Below are 27,087 nucleotides of genomic sequence, written 5' to 3'. Positions count from 1 at the left end.
CACCAAACTCAGTGTCAGACATGTAAAAGGAACTCAACCATCTAAATATAAATGGTCATATCTGAAGGGAATATGGTATTAACCAAGTGACCAAGTATTATCAATTGCCCATTGCCCTCTGCTTTGCCTTGACCAAATTTAGTCAGCCTTCTCTCTTTCTTACAGGCCTCTGAACTCTGCTTGTCCTCAAACCTGAGCAAGCACAAACAAAAAAGAGGAATGCGTCTCCCTCCCCAGTTTTTCTTGGGAATCAGCTTACCCCAGAGAGATACTTTTCCTATCAGTCCCCATTGGTCATTTTCCCTGCTATGTCTAGCTTTCCCTCCAAAGATTCTGCTCATTTCTCTCTGCTTGTCCCTCCTTTACCCTATAAAAGAAGTTTTCTTTTCTCTATTTGATTTTGAGACTCTTGCATATTTCTGAGATCAGACCATTTTTCCTATTGCAATAGTTCCCCTCCAACTATTTGTACAGTCCTTTTCTCTCCCTTGCAATAATCATTTTGAATAAAAGCCTCTTCTTACTAAGTCCTGACTTGTTTTTCTTTCACATAAATTTTCCACAGAGTAGTTTAAATATTAAACCTTCCCTGGAAAAAGAAAATCAATTAAAAGATATATTCATGTCTTATTAAAAATATTAAATGCATTATAATGATATTCTTTTAGATAATTTTTTTCTTCCATGAAATAATATTATCTATTAAATAGAACTTACTTTCCAAGGTCACAATATATTTCTGGCATTGTGGTTGTTTTTGGTAATTCAACAGTAAATTTCAGTAAATACCAGAATTCTAGAGCTTTATCAGGCTGAAAAACAATGCTGGTAAAGAGAATATACAAAAACTTATTAGTTGTTTTAGATTGTTTAATAATTTTGGCAGAAAAAAAAATCCCCAATACAATATTAGACAACTGCTCTATGACAAATTCTGTTCTTGTTGTAGATATATTTAAATTTTCTCATTTTTGGTGAGAAAATCACCTTATTATTTAAGAAAAATAGTGCTATCATTAATATTTATTTAATAACTATCTGTTAAATCAATGAAAATTGTGTAAACGTAAGTAATTTAAATATCTTATAGGATCTCTAACAAGAAAAGCCCTGCTTTTAAACCGTGATTAAATCAAATTTAGGTTATTGAATTAATGCATATATTTCTATGTGAAAGCTATCAAGTGGCATGCAGCTCTGGAAAGGTTTCTTTATAGTCAGCATGTGCTCATCTATGGGGAGGACAGAGAGAGAGCATGCAACAATCTAAAAGTATAACTGGGCTGGTATCCCACCTCTGTCATCTTTCATTTGTGAAGCCTTGAAAAAGTCACTTAATTTTTGGAGCTTCAATTTCATCATTTATAAAATAGAATCAATCATCCTACATGTGTATGTATGTAAGATCCATGCCCCCAGTGATGATAACAGAATAGGCAGTCAGTACGTATTACCCAAAATTATGTCTTTTAATGTACGTTGATAAAGAAAATTCAAGATTCAGTTTGTGTTTACAAAGCCTCTATGGTCATGCTGGGGAAAGGAGACTAGCCCACATTTAATCAAAATACTGTCTTTTATAATGTTATTAGTTTCATGCTTCACATTATAAAAATTTTTTCTGTTTTAAAATTTCACAAATATATTAATTTATTCATCACTCATTAAAATAAGAATTATTCTAACTCTGAAAAAGCATATAAACTACTAGTAAAATGCATTTTCATAGGATAATTGAATGTATTATACATACCAATACTAAGCTTAGTCTTTAAAACTATAATAAGTAGGATATTACTTGTGAAATAAAGTTAATTATTTTACTGTAAATGAATTGAGATAATCATGAAAACAGAAGCTATGTGTTCGTGTGTGCATGTAGCTAAATATACAGCACTAAGAAAGTTTTTCACAATTATGCTATAAAAACACTTTTCATTGCACTGCTAATACATGTGCACATATGGGTTTATGTTTGTGAAATGTGTGTATAACAGATGGTCCCCAATTTATAACAGCTTAACTTACAATGGTTCAACTTGTCATTTTTTAGCTTTACAATGGTGCAAAAGCGGATATGCATTCAGTAGAAACCATAATTCAAATTCTGAATTTTGACTTTTTCTTGGGCTACAACTGATACTCTACAGCATATTTATTGTAATAGATGATTTTGCCCAACTGTGTAAGCTAATGTAAGTGTTTTGAGGACATTTAAGGTAGGCTAGGCTAAGCTATAATGTTCAGTAGATTCAGTGTCATAAGTCAATTTTTGACATATATTTTCAATTTATGATGGGTTCATCAGGGCATAACCCCATCATAAGTTGAGAAGCATCATGTATATATTCAGCATTGCATAAAACCCTTAATTTAATATTCTCTATGTCCTCCAAGTGTATGATTTGTATTTAATTAAGAATATAAAATATAAATTAATTTCATTAAGAAAATTGAAAATTTAATCCCTAATCCTTATATAATCATTTTAATTTGATTCAATTTTTCGCACCTAGAAAAATTTGGTTAGTGAAAAGTGAAGCAAAAGATGGTATTTAAATAGCAATTTAGGAATTATTTAATTTGAAATTCCAATAAATAATATTTTTCATTGGAGAAAACAATGCTAACTCTAGTACATTTTGTAAATGAATGGTATTAAATAAAGCTAAAACTATGAGTGAGTGTAAAATAAATGATTATAGCATGCAAAGAAATAATCATTTTAAAAGCTTAATTTCAAAGGATCGACAATAAAATATATTGCCATACTGAAACCATACCTTTCATCTGTACAGCCTGTACTTGCTGGAGAATAACAGACAGCATAGTCAATACATTCTTGTGGATGCAGCTCAAATTCATGGAGTCCATTAAGGGCAGGATTTGATAATTTCACTTTTACGTGAAGAATTTTCTCTTTTGCATTAGAGAGAGGTATTTCAAAGCAAGTGCTCTCCTAGAATTACATAATAAATATAATCATCCCTTAATGTCAACATAGAGTCATTGTTCCATGGAAGAAAATACAAAGAAAACTTTTATACAATATAAAGCCATTTGTTTTGTCTCCTTGATTCACTACTGAATATATCTCACTTGCTTATAATTTTTTGTTTTCCTCAACAGTCTTGGTAAATGGTAACATTATCATTTTTCAACAACAAATACTGTAAGAGATATATCTAGCTAAATGCTAAGAATATTATGAAATTACATTTTAAATATATTTTTTCTTGGTACCATTATTAATATGACATCCCTCTGGCAATATTTCCTCTACCTATAGTACTCAAACTTCAGCATGCATAAGAATCACCTGTAGAAGCTGCCAAAGCATAGATTATTGGGACGCTGCCCCCATGATTCTAATTCAATAGATCTTGGACAAAGCCTGAAAACTTATATTTCTAAAACATTGTGGATACTGCTGCTGATCCAGAGGACATACTTTAAGTAGCTCTGTACATTAGCATCAAGTAGTAAGGACAATATGAACTAAGAAGTCAAATTATACCGATAATACAACTACCTTCCTGTTTAGATTCCTTCCTTCTGGTTTCTCCTATCCTGCTCCACTAGCTACATATTTAGCCCTGGAGGGCACTCTTCAAGTTCCAAGACATTTCTTGATTCTAATTCTGACCCATCCTGGCTAATAACTTATATTTCATTCCATGACAGCCATGATTTCCACTAAAGTAAAAGGCATTAATTGAAGCAAATGTGTTAAAGGTAGAATTGTAGATAGGACATATTTCAATCTTAACAAAGACCAGTTGTCTAAAATGTTTTAATCCAATGAAAAGGAAAGTGTTGGACATTTAACTCATAATTTAAAGATTGGAAATGGATGTACTTTAGGACATGGAGCTATTTTGAAATTTATTGCATCACATTACAGGGGTGACAAAAAGAATCTTGGTACTAAGCTGGTGGGGATAGTTGGTAATGGGGAGAGACTTATTCACAAAATATATCTTCAAGATAGACATTACGTCTATATAAATAAATGAGTGGACAAACATTAGATTTTAGGGGAACATAAATAGCATTTAATGTGGTGAACAACATCTGGCAAGGAAAGATGGAAATCAAGGATACATACAAGTTTATAATTAGATTAAAGTAGATATCATTTGTTACAAATCATATTTAATTACAAATGCAATGGAGAATGGCCATCTACAATAGTTTCAAGAGATACTAGAATCATGGATTCCAAAAATAAATGGACATTTAAACTCCTACAGTAAAATATCCAATACTCGTAATTATAAAGGAAAAATAAAAATATAAAATGCAAAAAAGCCAACAATGGTATTATGTCACAGAGTTTGCTATTTTCTAGGCAACCTGACATATTTTATAAGACTGTTACAGAACTTGGACTCCTAGGAACTTTCTAAGGGACAAGAAAATCAACAACTAAACCAAAGGACTGTGCCAGGATAACAGGTACCAACAACCATATATTGGCCTAGAAACTTCTCCCAGATCTTTAGACAGAAAATTGAAATGAAACATTTTGGACTAGACATTGTCCTAGTCTATTACTCAGATGTTTTCCAGAGAAAGTTAGTGGCGATTTAAGACAATGCTATAGCTTCTTCAAAGAAGTAAAAATGCTAATATCTAAACAACTGATTTTCAAAATATTTTAACTAAAACCCAGATCAATTCATTTTACATAATGATCCAGCTCATACACATACACCACTGGGAAAAACAGCTGCACAAAACAGTCTCTACTCTTACATATGTGATGATCTCTGATACTTTCTATTCTTCTATTCTATTTCAATTTCAATTTTTTGTTTTCTAAATCCATTAGAATGTTAGCACCACACAAATAGAGGCTTTGTTTGTACTGCTAATCACTGTTTCTCAGCATCTAGAATAGTGCCATGCATAGCAGAGACAATAAATATTCATTAAATAATAAAATATGCAATTTATAAGATGCTTTAGAGTTTATATATAAATTTAATTATTAATATGTCTTATAGTCTGGATAACCAGAACTTTAAACTAATACAGCAACCATATGAAAATTTTCCTCAGGAGAAGTTTAAAAATCTCAAGTTAACCCAGGCTGCCCCCTTTCATGAAGGTTACTGAGTAAGGATAGCAGCCTCAGATGGGAGAAAGACAGTGGGTTAACTATCATTTGGTTGCCAATTTACACATTCTTTGAGCAGGAAAAATTTTATTCACTAAGTATCTGCTCTGAAAATTTCATACTTCCTACTCTCACTGGATCAGAGTAAATAAAGATTATGTTTTTTTGTTCATAAAAGTTTAATTGGATCAATGACAATTCAACATGCACTAGAAGGAAGTATTTTTCATCATATCCGCTCCCAGAAGATAATCATGAGTTCATTATAAAAGGATTATTTCTGAGGTTCAAAACACACGAAAGTATTAATTTAGGTAAGACATATTATTGATGAAATCTTCAATTTTAATTTTATTCGATTTGAAAACTTTATCGAGTCAATAAACAAACTGTTCCAAAGGGTATTTTAAAATATACCATGTAATTTGGAGGAAGTGACAACCCTAATTTGTCTCAGTAATTTTCCTAAATTGAAAAGTCAGTGCCAGCAGTTCAGAACTCAGAGGAACCGGGTAGACAGCTATTAACTAGAAATGCCATTATCATTCCTCTGCTACTGCCACCTGCATGTCACTGCACCTACAGAACTCATGCCATCACCCTGCCCCCCATCTCCAATCCTCTGCCATCTAACCTGAGACATATGAATGCAGAGGTACAATCAAGGTGGGGGCTACTACCATACTGGTGAAGACATGGGGATGATGAGGATACATTGATAGGTGCCCTGGAGATGTGAAAAAGCCAGAAACTCCTGTAGCACCTATAGGGTCATTCACATGTATTCCGATATTTCCCAAAACCCTGTGGGTGTAGTGGGGGAACTATGAAAGCCAGTGACACAAAGAAATATATCTAATTGCAGGGATTGATCCCAGAAGTACCCTCTTGCTTAGCTGTTGAAGATATGGCCTCTCTCTATAGATATAAATATCTGCATCTATCTATCTATCCATCCATCCATCCATCCATCCATCCATCCATCCATCCATCCATGCATCTATCATATATGCATCACATATACATCATATATCTATCATCTATCTATATTTATATCCATCTATGACACAACAATGTACATATTTTGTGATTTAACACAACATAGGCAATGAGATATTTCTGAAAAATGCTCTTCTCTTAGTAGGTCTTATCATTAACAACATAGTGAATTTAATTGAAGATTCATTATAGAATTAAAAAATAAATAAAGAATTGGTCATGCAATTATCACTGGCAACAGAACAAAAATTATGAAGACTGACTAATCCAAAACTTAAAGCCTGTGAAGTGTTGTTCACATACTTAAGTTTTGTTTTCAGAAAATATAGCTAATTGCTATATACTGTAATTACTGAGTATCAGTGGGAAGACAGTAGATTAGTCTCATCATTCTCCCATGTCCAAACTATATGACATACGAGAGATTTTTGAGCTCAAGCAAAATGGAACAGCAGTTATTACATGTTAAAATTCGTAAGAGAAACCCTAAATACTTTACAACAACAGAGAATGAACTACTAATGACTGATTATTAATTATGAATATAATCTGATTTTTGGAATCTGCCATAATAATTAACCAAAATTATGTGCCTTGAGGGTCTAAACATTTCTTACACAAACACTATGTTAGAGAGATTCTGAGTATTCACTCATCTCTGGGGAAAATGTGGCAATTGGGTTGAATCTAACAAAGCTGAGAAACGGACAGAAAATCAGAGATAACTTGGTACCTTAAAGCTCCATTGCCACATCTGATGATTTAAGGTTTAAGTAAAATTATTTCTCAAAAGTTTAGCAAAAACAGTAAATACAGTCAAAAATATTAGGATAGAATACATAGAAGAGGACAAAAGTTTCAATGTACTTCTGAAAATATTCAGAAAGTGTCTTCTTCAAGAAGTATACAAAGGTTTATTTGATGGAATTATTTAAAATAACCCATACCAACTCTACCAACTCAATCTTCATGCCTGCAAGTTAAAGAGCTCATAAGTTTTTACCTTAGGCAATTACTATGAAAAATGTGGGAAAATTTATAAAGCTTCCAACAACATCAGTGTTATTGGTAGCTTATGTAAAAGATTCCACTTCTCCACCAATGTCAGTTGAAAGTGAACACTTAATTAATACAGCATATCTGTCTATAGAGACAAAGAGAGCAACCTAGCAGTCCATGGGCTGTTTTGCTCCTGCATTGTAATGTACAACTACTCAATGAAATGGGAGCTCAAATCTTGCATTTTCATCTTTGTAGATGTTAGGAAAAAATTATTTCAATGTCTTTTATGAAATAACTATGTTAACTATTCACAGTGAAAAAAATAAAACCAATAGTATAATTGACAATAATCAGAAGTAATAAACAAATAAGAAGACATAGGTAACCCACTGTGGTATCAAATTAGGATTAAATGATAATAATTGAATTGATTATAAAGGGAGAAGCAAGTCTTTTATGGAAAATGGACAAGGGCTACTACTTTGTTTTAAATTAAATTTATCAGGATGATGCTGCTTAATAAAATTATATAGGTTTCAATAACATGTCATATTTACATTGCATTTATATTGCATAAATTTCACCCAAAGTGAAATTTAAAGTATATTATTCGTGAAAACAGTATATTACCGAAAGGGTACATGCAAATCTTAACTTTAAAAATGAAAACATACTTGAAGTGCATTACAAGAGACAGGTGGTGGCTTACTTTTGCTTTTTGCTCAGTCTTCTTACCTAGCCACATAAAGTACCATGACGGTATATGTTTTTCTGTAGTCATAACAGGATCATAGAAATAGGACATTTTCATTGAGTGACATAATCCTATCATGGTCATAATAAATCATATTCCACTTAGAAGAGACTGCTTTTATGATTTACACTTGAGTGTATCTCAGTAGTTTAACCATCCATTTTCTATGCCTCAGTGGAAATTTAACCAGAAATCAGATGAGCAAATAATTGATTTATAGACTTAAAGTGTTTTAAGTCTTTTCTTATTTTCTATTTGTTGGAGCTAAAGTTCAAGATTCTAAATAATCAATTCTATGAAGAAGTCTATCTTTACATTTAAAAATGAAAATAACCTTTGCTATAGATTTGTATATTTGAGTACTAACAACAGGGAAATTAAATTGAATTAAAACATGATTAATAGAAATGAATACTGTCTTCATGTTTCATTTAAATCAGGACTCTCAATATTTCACTTTATTAAATAATTCTGGACATGGATTTAGTAACACTTCAATAATTCACATAAGACAACCCTATTCTCAGTCACTATTATTTTATTTCTTTATTTACTTTTTTTCAATTATAGTTGACATTCAATATCATATTAATTCCAGCTATACAACATTGTGGTTTCATGTTTATATAACTTACAATGTGATTATCACAATAACACTAGTACCCATGTGGCACCATACATAATTATTACAATATTATTGATTATGCTGCACTTTAAAACTCCATGACTATTATGTAACTTCCAATCTGTACTTCTTAATCTCTTCACCTATTTTGTCCAGTGGTCCAACCCTGCATCTGGCAACCATCAAAGTATTCTCTGTATCTATGAGTTTGTTCCTGTTTTATTTGTTTATTTTGTTCTTTAGATTCCACGTGTAAGTGAAATCATGTGGTTTTTGTCTTTGTCGTCTCAGTCACTATTATTTAAAACCCCAAATCTATACCAGTTGCTCCAAATATGTTTCAGAGTGAAAGGCCTGGGTAGAAACCAGGAAGACTCAGTACTGAGTTGAGCAAGTACAATGCTGCTTTTGTCATAGGAGTAAGGGCAAGCATGTAGGCAAAGGTTAAATTTGCTCTAGTAACTCCTGAAATATGCAGGTGGAATGCTAATCAGTGTGGCCACTGTTAGATACCATAGAACTTAAAGATCTTTTCCATAAGCATTTCAGGTACATATTACTGGATGTAAAAATAAAATTACTATAATTTGAATAGTTTATTGCAATAAGCTTATTTAATATGGATTTTTTCAGGGATAGCAATTTAAGTGTATGATAAAAAAGCTCTGTTTGCAAAATGACAGTCTATGAGCATTTAATGGGTTCTTACCATAGCAATACATTTCATTTCGATAACATCTACAGGTTTCCCAGGATGGATTTGGATCTCAAGAGAATACCAGACTTGTAAATCGCTATCATCATCTGGCAAAAAAAAAAAAAAAAGAATGTCTTAATATAGACTTCAGAACACCATACTTAACATAAAAATTTGAGAAACATGAACGGGTATCAGTTTCAAATTCTCTTTGATGGACTCATTTGTCAAGAGCACTGAGGGGAGGGTAAAGAAGCAATTTCATCATAGTTTATGAGCAATAAGAGAAATCCCATCAGAATGCTCTGTAAAAGCTCCCTGCTCCGTGCCTGCCCTAACTTCAGTTTCCGGCTAAAATAAACTTATGGATGTTTTACTCTTAAGTTAAGAATTAATATTTCAAAAGAAATAATCGATCATTTTTCCCTTTAAATGCCAAAGCATTTACATATTACAGGCAGAAATGTCTAAATACAGCATTATAATTCACAATGTTACATTTCCAGTACCATAAGAATTCAGTTTAAAGACAAAATCAGGAATAGTTAATGAGATTTCTGTTTTCTTGGGAATGTGAAAAAAGATCTTAGCAATTTATCACAAAGAAAGCGGCAGTGGGGTATGGACTAGATAGTGAGAAAATTATGATTACAGCGGGGTTCCCTACTTTAAAAAAATGGCATTTCTGTCACTGGTGATGTCCAAGTCATACTGCCAAATTCAGAAACCAGAACTCTAGTCTACCACAACAGTCCTGTGTAGCAGAGTTTGTACTGGCATCAAACCCAGGTTCTTTCCATTTGTTCTCATCTGTTCAGCTGCTCACTTTGAATTCTTAATTCTTCAGTATCAACCTGGTTTGCAGTTTAAGATGTCCTCCAGTTTCAGTTAATCATATGTATTTTCATACCGATATTGTCTTGTTTTAAAGATTCCAAAAATTGCTATGTTTGATTAAATTACTGAAGCAAATCACTAGCCTTCTTGGGGCTCAGTTTCCTTATCTATGAAATAATGGACCCAGACTAGTGGAATACTTAGTGTCTCTTCTGAAACAGTATACTCTTTTGCATTGCATTGTATTATACTGGATGGTAAGACATTGAATGCCATTGTATTATAGTGTAGTGTAAAGCACTGTATATTGTACTACACTGTTTTGTACCATATTTTTTTATATTGTATTCTGTCTTGTCTAATACTTTATCTATCAAGAAGCACTTATCAAATTAGTAGAGCTGAGAACAATTCAGACATTCAGAGAAATTAGCTAGTGAGAGGAAGAAAGAGATCTAGGTGAGTACTTACTACAAATATCTGTGAGAAGTTCTTGAGGGCCAACTTGCCTTCACATTTTGAATTGCCTCCTGTGTTTATTTATTTTAGACATAATTAATTACCTTAAAACCATTAATGTGCAAAGAATAACTTACCAAATTTATATTGATGTTAGATTACTGCAGAAACCACTGCTTGCATTTGTATTGGCTGTTCCTTCGATTCTATGAGGGGACTTTAAATGCCATTATGACGTTTAAAATGTGACATCTCAAAACAAACCAAAGTTCTTAAAATGAAAAGTGTTTCCCCTTCTAGCTCATGTATATTTTATGGATTTTTTTCAATGTTTTAATACACAGTGAACTGACAGGAAAAATAAATTGAAAAGAAAGGGCATCTATATCTAAGAAGACTGCTCCACGACCCTGAGTTAGTGCAAGGAGCAGTAAAACAGTCTGCCCATCTGTGGAATGGGAACTGTACTAGTCAAAATTCTCCAGAGAAACAAAACCACAAGATGTGCGTGTGTGTGTGTGCGCGCGCGCACGCGTGTGTGTGTGTGTGTGTGTGTATCTGTGTACTTTTAGAAAATGGCTCACATAATTGGCTTGGTAAATCCAAAATCTGCAGGATAGGCTGGCAGGCTGGAAATTCAGGGAAGAGTTTTAGTTCAAGTCTAAAGGCAATCTACTAGTAGAATTCCTTCTTGCTCAGAGGAGGTCAGTCTTTGTTCTAGAATGACCTTCAACGAATTGGACGGGACCCACCCACATTATGAAGGCAAACTGCTTTAGTCAAAGTCCACAGATTTAAATGTAATTTTCATCTCAAATCACCTTCACAGAAACATCCAGAATGTTTGACATAATATCCGGGTACCATGGCCTAGCTGAGTTGACACATAAAATTAACTATCACAGAGACAATAGTGACTACTCTTTGTAATTGTGGCTTTCCCATAAAGCAATGTTGTGATGTAGCTGATTTAATTCCTACAGTGCTAAAAGTGTACATTAAATATGAATTCATTGGTTAGAATGAAATTAGTGATGACTGATTGATGAGAACAACAAAAATAATAATAACCATTATTTAAGTACAAGCCTTAAACATATTAAAATATTTTTCTAATTATAAAATCAATAACATTCACTACAGTAATTTGAGAAATTCCTGAAAAGCTTTAAAAAGATATAAATTATTCATCATCTCATGACCAAGTATACACTACTTCATTTTTCTGTATAAAATTTCAGGCTTAATACATCAAAAAGACAGATATGTAGCACTATACACACACACACACACACACACACACAAATACAGTGGGACACACACATTATATATAATTGATATATCTATATATGTATGTAAACACATTTCTATTGTTCAGATAATATTTACTATTAAAATTTAAGTTTCATCACTAGTCATTATGGAAATACACATTAAAACCACAGTGAGATATCACCTTGTACCTGTTAAATGGCCATCATTAAAAAGGCAAGAGATAACAAATACTGGCACAAATGTGAAGAAAATGGAACTCTTATGCACTGTTGGTAGAATTTTAAATTGTATAACCACTATGGAAAACAGTATGAAGGATCTTCAAAATTTTAAAAATAGAACTACCATAAGACCCAGTAATTCCACTTCTGGGAATATATCCAAAGGAAGCAAAAATACTAACTCATAAAGATATCTATACCCATATGTTCATAGCAGCATTATTTACAGTAGCCAAGACATCGAAACAACCTAAGTGTCCACTGATGGATGAACAGATAAAGAAGTTGTGATACACATACATACACACACACACATATACACAGAGGAATATTATTTAGCTATAAAAAATGAAAACCTAACATTTACAATGACATAGATGGAACTTGGAGGCATTATGCTAAGTAAAATAAGTCAGACAAAGAAAGACAAATACTGATCTCACTTATATGTGGAATCTAAATAACAAATCAATATAAAGATAAACAAGAAATCTAAAAAACTCATATAAAAAGAGATCTGACTTGTGGTTACCAGACATAGAGTGTTGGGGAAGTGGATAAAGGTAGTCAAAAGATACAAACTTCCAGTTATAAGATAAATAAGTCCTAGGGATATAATGTAAAACACAGTGACTATAGCTAACACTGCTGTACTACAGGAAAGTTGTTGAGAGAGTAAATCCTAAGAGTTCTAAACACTAAGAGAATTTTTTACTTTCTTATTTTTTTACTGTATCTATATGTGAAGATGGATGTTAGTGAAACCTATTGTGGGAATCATTTTACAACATATGTAGTTAAATCAAACCATCAAGCTATATGCCTTAAACTTATACAATGATGTATGCCAATTATTTCTCAATAAAAGTGGACAAAAATCATTTATGTGCAGGTAATACCTATTCAAAAACATTTTAAATACAATTTAAAAACTAAAAAAAATATTTTAATTATTCAACATAATAGATCATGTAAGGAACATTCTTATATAAAATACATATGCATATCTTTATTTTGTTCCAACAAATTTCTTACAGTGAAATGATTGGATAAAGGGGGATAAACAATTCTTAAGTTTTAAACATACTGTAAATGCTCTCTTCAAATTTTTACCTATTCAAATTTCTATGATAATACATAAGATTGTCTCTTTCAACCTGGCCCTCATTAAAACTGGGTGTTACCATTATTTATCATATTTCCCTATTTGGAAGGTTAAAGAAAACTTTTTTAGCTGTTTTCATTTGTTTTCTGCCCCAGCTTTACTGAGGTATAACTGACTGTTAAAAATTATGCCTATTTAATGTACATATACATTTTGAAATAATCACCACAATCAAACTAATTAATATATTCATAATCTTACATAGTTACCATTTTTTTGTGGGAGGGGGAGGTGATGACACTTAAGCTCTACCTTCTAAGAAAATTTCAAGCATAAACTATCATATTCTTAACTATAATCACATTGCTGTACATTAGATCTCCAGAACTTACTCATTTTGCATAACTGAAACATCCCTAATTGAAAAGAAATATACTGCTGAACAGTTAGTAAGAAAGAGACCCATGTTTTTAGAGGTGATAGAAAGATTAATCCTGAGTAGGGATATGGGAAAGCCTATCTAAAGAATTAGAGATACTGTAATGTTACTAGATTCATTTTTCCTAGGTCTCGACCTATCTTGCAACCCGCCATTGTGTAGCTTCTTTAAAAATTAGATAGAATTCTATCTTATTCCATTAACATGACACCATAATATTCTGATTTTCTTTCAAACTCTTCCAAACACTTTTATTTAATTTTCTTTGCTAGTTCTTCTTCCTTAGATTTTGATGAGTGTTTAACTCTTAGCATAATCCATATACAAAAGGCATCTATTCTTTGGCTTTGCCTGCATGGTTTCAACCAAAGAAACCTAAACTTTTACAACTAGTTTTATTATTTTTTCACCTTGTCTCAGCTCCAAATATTCAACTAATGACTGAATATTGCCATTAAATGGCTTATTATCACAACAAAATTAGGAAATACAAAACTGTGCTAAGTATTACAATCACCCAGACTTTTTTATTTCTTCTTGTGGGGTGTTTAACTAAACTACTCAATGATATCACTGCCTCCCCATCCATTATGTGTGGCCAAATGGCCTGCAGAGGCCTTGAACTGACCCTGCAGCCCACCCCAAAAGTGCATGCCCTAGAAAACAACCCAGCAGAGTCACAAGTAAATGTAAGTTCAGAATATGACTCTCCCATTCACCCTTGTGATAGTACTCACCCCCGCCTCCCATGGCCTTCCTCTTGTGTGTCCCTTACATAAGATCCCCAGTGAAGTTTAACAAAACCCCATTCCTTTTGGTTTAAATTGACCAATCTGGCCCTTAGCCCAGTAACCCCCAAAGCACTCCACCCAAGGACCCGAATAAAGGCATGTGCTCAGGTCTTTCCCCTCTCTCTGCCTATACCCAGCTTTGTTCTCTCCTTGTAGCCCCTGTAGGCATCCAGAGTACCTCCTTCTAGACCTGTGAGTAAAAAGCTTCTCTATTTTACTTTCTCTTGCAGTCCTTTGTTGAACTTTGACATCTCAGAGTTCTACTTAACAAATGTTAATTTGACAAATTCACAACACTTCTAAATGTCTATCTTAATATTTTTCTATTCACCAAGATACAAACAATCCTTGTTATGTTTTGGAATCAATCCTTTCTATCTCCTCTCTCAAGAGAATCATGTAATACTAGTTTCTGCAATGTTTTCCATCTTTAGTTATATTTCTCTATCCCTGTCACCACCATAAAATACATTGTTCTCTTTACTTCAAACCCTATTTGTTGTTGCAATGGCCTAGCTGGCTCCAACTGCCCTTCCCTTTCGAGGCCAGTCTGAATAGTGCCATGTATTCTGTGATGGTTAATTTTAGGTGTCACTTTGGCTAGGCTATGGTGTCCAATTGTTTGGTTAAAACACTAGCCCAGATGTTGACTGTGAAATTATTTTGTTTAAATGTGCTGAAAACTTACACAAGTGGACTCTTAGTAAAGTAGATAACCATAATGTGGGTGGGCCTCCTCCATTCAGTTGGAGGTCCTAAGAGCAAAGAAGCAGTTCTTAGTCAAGACTGGATTATGGAAACCCTCAGCTTGCAACCTGCCTGAGCTGACTTGGGGAATTTGGAGTCAAGACTATCACAGCAACTCTTTATCTAATATTTTACCCTGTTCCCTTGCCTTACAGATTTTGGACTTACCAGTCCCCACAATCATGTAAGGCAATTCCTTAAAATCTCTCTATATGTATTATGTTACTTTATATTACATTATAAAATTATGGCTATATCTGTTTCTCTGAAGAATCCTGACTAAAAACAAATTCATTCAATAAAGATTTCTTCTTGAGTATACCTCTTTGTCTCAAAAACTTTGCTCCTGTCAACCCACTCTTTTCTAATGTTTTCTTGTGTCCCTACTACTGACCCATAAGAAAACTCATTCCCCCATTCTCCAGGAAATCTTCCCTGTTTATTCCCACACTCCATCATCTCATTTTCATTTGAATTTCTACTAAAAAGATATGACATTTAATAACATTGAAATAAAGTTTTATAATATAGGAAAGGAAAAGAATAGCATTTACTTTCTTTTGCCTATAATGAACATTGCTATCATATTCTATATTTAAGAAAAGCATATTACATTTTTAAGACAATATACTCAATAACATTTTATAAGAAATTTGCTAGTTTTTTTTTGTTTAACAAAAGTATATGTAAAATTTTTCATATATGAAAGAGTATGTGGCCTTCAAGCTGAAAGGTTATAATCTATTAATGTTAATAGCAGGAAAAATCCAGAAAATAAACTACATAAAGTTAATCCTAAAAGAAAACGATAAAATTTTGACAAATATATGCAATACACATTTGTATCTGTATTATGAACGTAAAGTATACATTCATTTAAAAGTCAATGATGCGGGGTTATGAAAACAAAACTCTCCATAATAATAAATTTACCTAAGTCTTCCTCATTAATCTTGTGGGATAGTTCTGATAATGATTTCTGAAAGAAGGGCACTATATCTTGATCTTCATCTTCATCTTGATCCAAGTCTTTCTGAGAATCATCATCTTGTCTGCTTTTAATGGAAAATAAAATTTTACCTACGAAACATAGGTACAAGATGTCAGACTAATCAGGGATTAGTTTCCTAAAATGAAAAGTCAGTTTCAGATATTAAAGTTGTTCTAGCTTTAAACTGATAAATATAAAGCAAACATAAATCTAGCTGTTAGTATCAGAATTAAATATGATGGTGGTATAGAACAATTTAATGGAAAGCTCAAGGAAATTTCTTCAAAATCTCCACTAAAATAATAATTTTAAAACAGATTTCTCATAATAATTAAGAAAATATGGCAAATAATAGAAATGTATCAGCTTTCAGAAAAATGAATGAGTGGAGGGTGGATCGATATACAAAACTCAAATCAATGTAATATACCATATTACAGAATGAAGAAAAAAACACATGACCATCTTGATTGACAGATAAAAAGTATTTGACAAAATTCAAAAGCATTTCATGATAAAAATAAGGTAGGCATAGGAGAGAACTTCCTCCAAATGATAATTGCCATATATGAAAAATCCACAGTTAACATTATACCCAATGGTGAAGAACTATAAACATTTTCTCTAAGAGTGGTACAAGACAAGGATGTCTTGTTTTGCCATTTTCATTCAACATAGCATTGGAATTTCTAGCCAGAGCAATTATACCAAGATATAGTAGTAAAGGTGTCCAAATTGGAAAGGAAGAAGTAAAATCATCTTTGCAGATGACATCATCTTACATGTAGAAAACCTTAATTCCCCAATAAAAATGTTAGACCTAATAAAAGATTTCAGCAAACATGCAGGATACAAAATCAATGCACAAAATCAGTTAAATTTCTACACAGTAGCAATGAACAATTTGTAAAGGAAACTAAGAAAACAATTCAGTTAGATAAAACCATTATTTGGATATATGTTAAATGATATGCGTGCACTGAATAATAAAAAAAAACCTAATTGATATTCCAAATATTATAAAATGCTCTCAAGAATTAAAAGTACACATTCTCCAGTGTTTATCATTTTAGTCCATTTATTTACTAAGCATATGTTTCTCCAACACATCCATTTAAATGTTATTATATTTTTATTATCCCTTAACAAAGAGAAAATAGACAAGCATTTGTAAAACAATTCAAATACCCTATATGAGTTTAACAAGACCATATATTATACACCAGAATGAGAAATTAAATATTTATCTCAAAAAAAAGAAATGGATGAAGAGAACTATGGAAGCAATTACAGGCCAATTTAGTAGCTTATGTTTTAATTGAAAGAACACTTCTAAACAATGGATCTTAGTCAGAATTATGCCACTAATTTAGATTTAATTTTTCCAGTGAAAAGATTTTTTCTTGGCAATGTAATTTTAATTTTATTTCTAAACAACTGCATTTTTAAATTGTATCTTTATTTTTGGTTATTAATTAGCTATAGTCAAAGAAACAAGCAGTAAAATTCTTGTAGACTTTAAAAAAACATTAGACTCAGCAACCTGACTGTCAGCAATGAATATTCAAACCAAATACAGTAAACAGTGATTATGAGAAGAATATGTGTTTCAAAAGATGATAACTTTTTCCACAGTATATATACATGTGATTACTTTGTTCCCTGTATTTCTTTGTTCTGGCTAAAGCCAACCAACCCAAAAAGGAACAAAAGTAAATAAAAGGTTGACTATTGGTGATTGAGTTTATCTGAGTGATAGGAAAATTATTAGACCGCTTTGGAAAACTATAACAGAAATAACAGTATTGAGCAAAAATGACTCTCTAAGATACAGCATCATTGACTTAATGGATATTTTCATTTTGTCTAAAGAGATTGTTACAAAAAATCGCATAGGAATAGTAATTATAGCTATTATATTTTCAATAGCATAAGTTTTTATTTTGACAGATGAAGTTTTTTCTCTGCTAAACACTTTAAGTGGTTGAGTTTTTAAAATCCTTGTTTTAATCGTTTTAAATAAAGCAAACATTTCTCAGTATATATCATTTTATAAAATTAGGAATTATTTTTCTATAATTTCATATTATCTTGTAAAAGTAAATATCAGATTCATGTTTAAAGACTGAGCAATATGATTCTTATTACTGGATTTTCTTCAGAAAATAATGAAAAATCCTTTATTGAATATTTACTATGTTATGCATATGGTAAGTTCTTCTCATTCATTATTTAACCCCTTTAATAAACACATGAGTTAATTGTCATTAAACTTATTTTAAATCTGAGCAACCTGGGCCATAAAGGTTGGGCAACTTACTATGGGTCACACCATTAGTAAGTGACAAAGGCACACATATTTCTCTGACATAGAATATAGGTAACGGCACATGAAGTCATGTCTGAATATCACCAAATATACCACAGAATAAATGGACTTTTGACTGGAAAAATAGTATATTTCCAAAACATTTATTTTGACCTAAAGCAATAGGCTATTTTGACCTAGAGCGATAGGTCTCTGATACTGCTCACTGATTACCTAAACTATTTTCATCCCTTAGAAAACCTCTAAAAGCAAGTTTCCATGGCAACAGCTAAAGCCGGTCCCCTAACACCCACCCTGCTCCATCCACTGGCTTCATGCTTCACCATTCCTATCACTAATGAGGAACACTGTCAAGGAAAATCTCTGTATGGTTGGGTTTTTGTGAACTTGTAATTTTTTGGAGGCATATTAATTCTGTCGAAAAGCTTTTTTGTAAGTATTTGCTCTATGCACACTATATTACACATGATCAAATGAATTTTAATTATTTTGCTTCTCTAATATCATACTATCCTATAAAATCTAAGTAGCATGACTAAAGATGAAAGTCTAATGAATCTTCTGCTAACTTTCCTACTTCTTGCTATCTTTTCATTCCTTTATCACAACATTATTTCTAACTCATTTTCTTTTGTTTTATCTCCTCTTCATTAGGTGACCAAAAGGCAAGGTGGTAAAACAAAATTATGTAGATGAGAAAGAACAGAGATAAAGCAACCCAATGCTGTGGCACATCTGGCTTTATTCTGTGCATAATACAGCTAGCCTCACACTCTTTTTAAGCTCTTAATTTTTATGATAAAATGTATACAATAAACCTTCAAACAATGTGGGGGTTTGGGGTGTCAATTCCCTGCATAGACAAAAATCTCTGTAACTTAAGTTGGCCCTCTATATCCACAGACTCCCATCCAAGAAACAAAAATACTGTTTTCAATCTGTAATTGGTTGAATCTTGTGGAAGTAAAACCTGGAGATACAGAAAGTCAACAGCATATTTATTTTTGAAAAGCATATAAGTGGACCTATGCAGCTCAAACCTGTGTTGCTCAAGAATCAACTGTAATAATTTAGCATCCAATTGCAGTCCTATAGGCTCCATTTATTTTGTATTATACTATTTGTTCTCTCTATAACACATTTTTGACTTGAATATAACAGAGACACTATCAAAAACAGGAAAAGATTAGTAAAATCTACAAGGTCAGGTTTCTATTACAGGGACAAACCAGGACAGAGTGGGGATAAAAGTAGCCCCCAATTCCCCATATATCTATATTATGTTAGGGAATTTTAGTACATTAGATAGGAGTGATAAACATTAATTGAGCACCTACTATGAGCACTTTTCATATATTCCTATTTAATGCCCATAACCACCCTGAAAGGTGTAATATTATCTATGTTTTATATGTAAGAAATCTGACATTCACTGAGGTTAATTATATTACCAAGGTCACACAACCAGATAATGATATAGAGGTTGAAGTCATGTTTGACTTCTGAATGATTCTTCTGCAACATAATAATAACAGTGAAATAGGAAATAGCAAGTAAGAGATGTACAATTTTGCCATTGCAATGTGGTAGTTAGCATGAATCTACTGCCCAAGCCTTAAATGAAAAAAATGCAAATTTAAATAACATTACTTTTGCTCAGTATTCATTCTGCAAATACGCATGACAGGCAAGGCTTCTCATCACATCCAATATTAGAAATGAAATTCTAAACTAAATTTCTATATTTCAAAGATGGCAACTGGTAATATATCTTTCCATACATTGTATCATTTTAAAGAGTAGCATGATGCCAAATATAAAAACCATTTCTATCTTATTTAAACATAGGCCTAACTTAAAACTTTACCATGTGCACATTAAATTTGTTCTGACAGTAAGCAGAAGTTCATCGAAAAGAAATTTTAAAAAGTCTTTAGAAAAGCTGCCTGAAAAACTTGACTACAATTGTTTGGAGAAGGCTTTCTTGTGCCAATGTCATAATAGGTCTCATTCCAGTGTATGAACTTCCAAACTACAAATGTGCAGAAATGAATCTTAGCTATAAATCACAGTTATGTTGAACTGAATGAACACAATCACTTTTCAGCAAGTAAAAGGGCACTTTTGGCTGCTATTGAAAAAATACAAGGTAATTGTTGGCTACATCAAAACTGATCATTGTCATCTACATTCTGGAGCTACCAGCTTATTAAGGGTCATAAAAAATAAGAGAATTTCAGACTACTCTGTCACGAATATTTGGAGTAGACTATATTTACTAATATGACTGGAGACCACCTTTAATGTGAGTTCTTAATATTTAGTTCTCTAATGTAGAATAAAAAGTTAAAGTACCTTGGTGACTGCATCGGACTGTGTCCATGTAGTGTTCTGTATCATCTAAAGACTTGTTATATGCAAATTTTATTTTAAAATTCAAAAAAAAATGAATTGAGATGTAATTGACATATAACATCATTATTAGTTTTAGGTATAAAAATATTTCTGTTGGATAATATTTGGACATCATTTTAAGGCCATGATCAACATATTAAATTATCTTGGCTGTTATCTGTCCATATATTTAAATGACTAATAATTCAATAAATTATCCTTACTATTGGCTTTCCCTGTTGAACTTCCATCCATTCTATGGACAAAGGCAAAATATTCAACTACCTAAATTTCCCCTTCCTCCCCCCACCCATTTTTTTGGGTAGTCACAAATAAATGTCATTAATGATTGCAATAATTTCTAAAGACAGTAACCCTGGAGATGAAAATATATATGTTGCTCGCAAGTAGGAGTTCATAAGGGATAATCACGAAGACCCATATTTACATTTAAAAAAATCAACTGCACTGGTTAACAATGAGAGAAAATGTATTTGAAAATATTTAGGGATCCCCATTTCTACAATATGTTGGAAGAGATGTTCAAAGACTCCTCTCCCAACTGAAAATTTTAAGTGAAACACACATACAAATTGAAAAAGAAGGAATCCACTCCAGTGAGTCATCACTGGAGATGACATATGTTCTGGGATATGAGCTATTCTGTGCTGGTGTAGAGTCTTTACTTTTAGGGTCATAACTGGGAATCAGAGAAGAAAGTCATCATCTAAAGAACACATACTTGCATGGTTTGGGGGCCAAATTTCACATTAGATTTTTGGAGCATGAAATCCCAAAATAATTATTTAGCTTCATAGCTCTAGAAATAGATAGGAATCCCTAGAGGCATCCCTACAAGTTTAGACAGTCACTTGTTTGCTGTGATTAAAATATGCTTTTAAAAAGTATATTATAACTCTGATATTCAAGAGCTGGAGGGTACTGAGCTGATTAGTGTGACATCCTCATCAGCAACTTAGAACAGTTATGTCAGAGACATAGGTGCCCTGCATCGATAATTAAAGAACAACTACAGGAAATTATTAGAAAAAAAGTGATATGTAGGTTATACCAAGCTATACAATCTTAAATCTTATATGTACAAATTCTTTTTCTGAGTGCTATATTAGGAGTGACTTGCTCTATGTTGCGAACATGCAAGCTTACAGCTATTTCTAAATCATATTTGTGAAGGATACTATATTATTATAATCAAAATTAATTTAAGGACTATTGTTACTAAAGTATATGCTAACCACTAAGGCCTAATGATTTTCATCTTGTGCAAAAAATAAAGCTTTTATATGAGACAAATGGAAATTTAGTTGCATATTTCATTTTGACAAAAACGCAACAGGCCATTATTTCAGTTCTATAATTTGTTATATACTAATCCTGTAATAATGGACAGTACTATTAGCTTTTTGCATTCTAATATTTATCCAGAACAGAGAGGCCATTTTCTGGTTATTTAGGAATTAAGCCATCATGTTTTAATGCATTTAGTCATTAACACATTATTTCTGCCATGCCTTCACACATGGTGCTTTTATTTGTCTGTTTTCCTTTAAATTTCCATAATTTCATATCCAGGTTGATTGATTCAAAAGTTTTCCATTTTTCTGAAATTTACTAACATGAAAAGAAAATTTTGAAATCAAAGTAGAACTGGACGTTCCCTCTCTAACTGGTAAATCTATCCTCCTAATTGCTTTTCTCTCACACTTAGTGGTATCACCTGCCTTAGAGTTGCTTAGTGTCAATTACATTTGATTTTCCTTTCTCCCTTATCTCTCCTTCACATGCTGTTGTGGTGAACTATGTCATATGTTTTCAGGAATGAAGGAATACCAACAGATCAGCCCTCTTTAGGCAGTGCCTTGCTTGGGGGGAAAAAAAAACTTTGTCCAAGGTCAAATCTCATTCTATTGTAGCCCACGTTCAATGACTGATCAATGCAGCATTATAAAGACCTAGCTCTCTGCTTCCAACTTAGGACAATTCTGAAGGGCCATCTTAGCTTCAGAGGCCTGGTGAGTTGATTGAACCCTTCATTGGGCCTGCCTGGAAACTCAACTCTTCTCTCTGGCCAACATACTTCTCTTCCCTTCCACAAGTGTCGACCACAACAAATTCCCTAATAAATGTCTTGCATGTGAATCTCCCATTTCAGAGTTTGATTTCCTGGACACCTAAGCTGTTACAGCATTATTTTCCCTTTTTATTTCTCTTGAAACTGCCTCTCTGTTTTTCAACCCACGGGCACTGGCTTAGTTTGGTCTGCCCTTAATCTCATGTAAGAACGGGCAATCTTAACTTTTTGTTCCATGGCCAAATAGGCATTCGAACTCAAACTTCCACACAGGCACACTTAAAACATAGTTGTAGCTCACTGCCAGCTAATGTGAAAATTCCAAATCCATCTAATTCTTGAAATTTCTACCTACCAATCAATATGCCATGATAACCACTTTAGGATATGCTCTCAGTGCTCCCACTAAAATCCCCAGTTCAGAGAGTTCCTATACACACCAGTGGTGCCATATGACTCTTTTCTAGTGAGAACTCAATTGCTCTAAGGGTAAATTTTAATCAATGATGGATAGGAGTTAGTGGATATGTATGATAAATACAACTTCCTTGCCCTTTGATGTGAAAATTCTCTCAGAAGTTTCCAGGTGAGGTTCTCCAGGTCTCAGCAGTAATCTAATAACTAGCTTACTTTTTATTGACTTTTTCCCTTCAGCCTCTTACAGTAAGTACCTATTTAATATCACTTATAATTTTTGAGACTTTAAGTGAAACACATATAATGAAACCAATTTTACCACAAGCTAATTGATATAAACAAGAGTTAAGTTCCTACAGTATCTCATCAACATTATAACAAAAACAACAACGTTATTGTTATTCAAAGACTTGTTGTACTTCCCCATTCTCTCAGAGTGAATCCTGTGATCATCTCTCAGATAAAGTACTTGGCATTAAACTCTTTTCTAGGGTTTGGCTTTTGGGAGAAGAGGCACAAACTAATAGTGAGAATTGATCAACTAGAATATTACTAAAGGCTCCTAAATGATTTCTGGGATCTAACTGCCCTCTGTTTCTCTTCCTGTCTGTCTTATCTATTACCTCCAGATTTCTCTTTGTAAGATTCAGTTGACTCACGCCCCCTCAGAAATCCTCAGTGGCTCCCACTGCAACAAGAAGTAAAACAAAACCCTTCTCAACAAAGACTGCCTATATTTCCAACTGTACATTCTTCCACATTCACTACAACAATCACACCCTCCAGACATACCGCTCTATTCATTATTTTCAGAAAGTGTCTTCTCTGTGTTTACAGTAAGGTTTGATCCCTTTATTGGAATGCCCTCCCCACTATATTGGCTGACAAATCTTAGCTCATCCTTTGAGGTCCAGATCAAAGCAATTTCCCCTTAAGAACCACTCTCAGACCCTCCCACACACTGCTTGGGTTAATATTTCCCACTATAATGCTACTCAGTGTCATGTTTAAACTTGGTACACTAGAGCGTACCATGTATTGAGATGATTTATGGATATCTTTTTCTACCACCAGATATGAATTCCTAGGATGCTGGAGCTATCTATCTTTGGAACCAGTGATAACACTCAAAATAATTAACAAACCTATATTCCAGCTCTCGCCAATCAGAAAGAACACCTGATCAAAGTCCTGAGGCAACCTGATGAGTTAACTTTTTAGTAGCTGCTGGATTGTTAGGAAATCTAGAGGGAATGGGGAAGGGGCTGTGGTAGCTACAGTGGCAAAAATTATACTATAGTGGAGCTCAAATGATTGAGTATTTGCTAACATATAAGGAAAAGAATCTGTTATAACAAACATAATTGCTTAAATGTCAGTTTGGGTCATAATCACTATGCTTATCAAGGCTTCCCAAATTATAGGTCTTTTGTTAATAATTGTTAAATAATAAAAAAAACAATTAAAAATTAGCACAAAGTTTTTTCTAAACACCAATGATATACACACATACACACATGAACACACACAGACACATCTCTTCAAACATCACAAAGAGAAACATTCTCATATATGTATGAAAATTATATAGTTTAGTTTTCTTTATATTGTATCAGATTAACAGCTATTAGAAGCAATTACATTTACACTACTTCAAATATTGTAGACATCTTCTGTTAGTAACATCAATAAAAATGGGATTAGCCTTCTTTACAGGCTCAGTTTCTCCACATCATAATGACAACATTAATCAACTAATCAACATTAATCAACTCTGGGACGAATGATCATGATCATAATATTTTTCAAAATTATGAAGCCTGCAAAACCTCTTGTGTAGATAGCAACATTTACAAATTCATCCTCACTCAAAAATGTACCCTGAGTTGCCTTTAACTTTCCAAAATTCCTTCTAATGTCCCTCAAATCTACATATTAAATGAGTCCATAGTGAAAATATGTATTGGAATTATGGTCTCTGAAATGTGGCCAAAACTAACAAAAATAACTATTCAAAGGAAATATCTATTAAATCTGATTATTTAATTCTCTTTAGTTCCATTTCCAAAACTTTAAGGGTCTGATTCATGGACCAGGGGCTTTGTTTTGTTTAGGGAGTCATAAGCATTCTTCATTCAACTAACCATGTTTCACAGCTTTGACTTTCTTTTATGGTTCTTTTAACACATAGCCGAACTCACTGCCTTTTATAGAACAGGAATCTGAGATTGTTTATCAGAAATAATAATGGCACTTCTGAAAGACTTGCTGTATTTAACAAAAGTTAAAATTCTAAAAAAAAAAAATTTCAGCATTAGAACTAACATTTGATGATTAAAATGAAACCTGAAATTTATATTTCTTAAAATCAGTTTAAATCTGAATTACATAAAAACTGACAAAATAGGGTACTTTATTGAAGTGCTTGAAATAGGCTCACTATTGCTCAAAACCTACCTGTAACATGGAGAATTAATATTTTTTAATGGTTTTGTTACCTTTGAATAGGCCACGTTTCCGAGGGTTTATGTGTAGAGTATATGGAAGTACACTATCAGGGTCTATGGTGATGTGTGGATTTCCCCATACCATCGGAAGATCTGAAGATACCTAGAAAACAGAATTTAAAAGCAAGAGTCATATAACATGAACATTTACATGACATTAGTGTAACAACCTAAAGCACAGAAAAAACTGAAGATTTTAACTTTCATTAAAACTTCATTTTTACTTTTTCTTTGCTTTATTTATTTTTAATTAAAAACTATTGGGGTGACATTTATTTACAAAATCAAATAAGTTTCAAGTGTATCATTCAACAATAAGTTGTGTATATATTGCATTATGTTAAAACTTCAGTTTTAAATGAAAAGCATACCAAAAATGCTACATACAGAAGAAAAATCTGAGACCTGTTAAGAAAAAGAATAAAGGTAATGATTTTTACAAAAAGAACAAAATTTATTTTCTGTTGCTACTTATACCAAGATCGCTCATTGATACTTAGACAACCTGAGAATCTTTTATAGACCACACAGCATTTTCTTCAGGCATTTTGATGTACAAAAGATGAACCAATTCAATGAATTTCTACATCAATATTAATACAGCATATAAAGAATATTTAAGCAGCATTTGACCACAACCCTGGTTAAATCCAACTTTCAGCGTACTGAGTATTTACATCTCACCATCCTCCACTGCAAACATAATCTAATTTGTGTCTTAACAGATTTGCCTAGTCTAAACAATTCCTAGAAAATAAATCATATAATATGTGGTCTTTTGTGACTGGCTATTTTTACTTAGCATAATGTTTTCAAGGTTTATCTATGTTGTGATATACATTAGTACATCAATTCTTTTATTGATGAATGATTAAATTGTGCGATAGGAAACATTTTGTGTATCCATTCATAAATTGATGGAAATTGGTTTGTTTCCATTTTTGACTATAATGAACAGTGCTGCTGTGAAAATATGTACAGGGTTTTGGGTGGACATAGATTTTCATTTCTTATGGACACAGATCTTGGAGTGGAATTGCTTGGGCATACGATAACTCAGTGTTTAACCTTTTAAGATACTGCCTTTCAAAACTGTTTTCCAAAATAGCTGCACCACTTTTCTTTCCCATCAACAATAGTGAGGGTTTCTATTTTTCTACATCTTCTTTCAAAGTTTTTATTGTCTGTCATTTTGATTATAGCCATCCTAGTGGGTGTGAAGTTGTATCTTATTGTGATTGTGATTTATATTTCCATATTTACCAATAATATGGAATATTTTTT

General features: G+C 32.6%; 1 protein-coding gene across 4 annotated transcripts in view; it reads right to left on the bottom strand.

Moving 5' to 3' along the window:
- CFAP47 (cilia and flagella associated protein 47) overlaps positions 1 to 27,087 on the bottom strand; it is a 364,825-nt gene that overhangs the window by 84,018 nt on the left and 253,720 nt on the right. For all 4 annotated transcript variants that reach the window (XM_016128242.2, XM_036227120.1, XM_036227121.1 and 1 more), the window contains 5 exons: positions 25,795 to 25,906; positions 16,007 to 16,153; positions 9,212 to 9,306; positions 2,784 to 2,959; positions 718 to 825 (listed from right to left, as the gene is read on the bottom strand). In XM_016128242.2, the coding sequence (XP_015983728.2) occupies positions 718 to 825; positions 2,784 to 2,959; positions 9,212 to 9,306; positions 16,007 to 16,153; positions 25,795 to 25,906 (638 nt within the window). The remainder of the gene's footprint in view (positions 1 to 717; positions 826 to 2,783; positions 2,960 to 9,211; positions 9,307 to 16,006; positions 16,154 to 25,794; positions 25,907 to 27,087) is intronic.

Source organism: Rousettus aegyptiacus, unplaced genomic scaffold (genome assembly GCF_014176215.1).
Source record: "Rousettus aegyptiacus isolate mRouAeg1 unplaced genomic scaffold, mRouAeg1.p scaffold_m13_p_9, whole genome shotgun sequence".
NCBI classification, from domain to species: Eukaryota; Metazoa; Chordata; class Mammalia; order Chiroptera; family Pteropodidae; genus Rousettus; species Rousettus aegyptiacus.
This window is presented reverse-complemented; position numbering and strand designations above follow the sequence as displayed.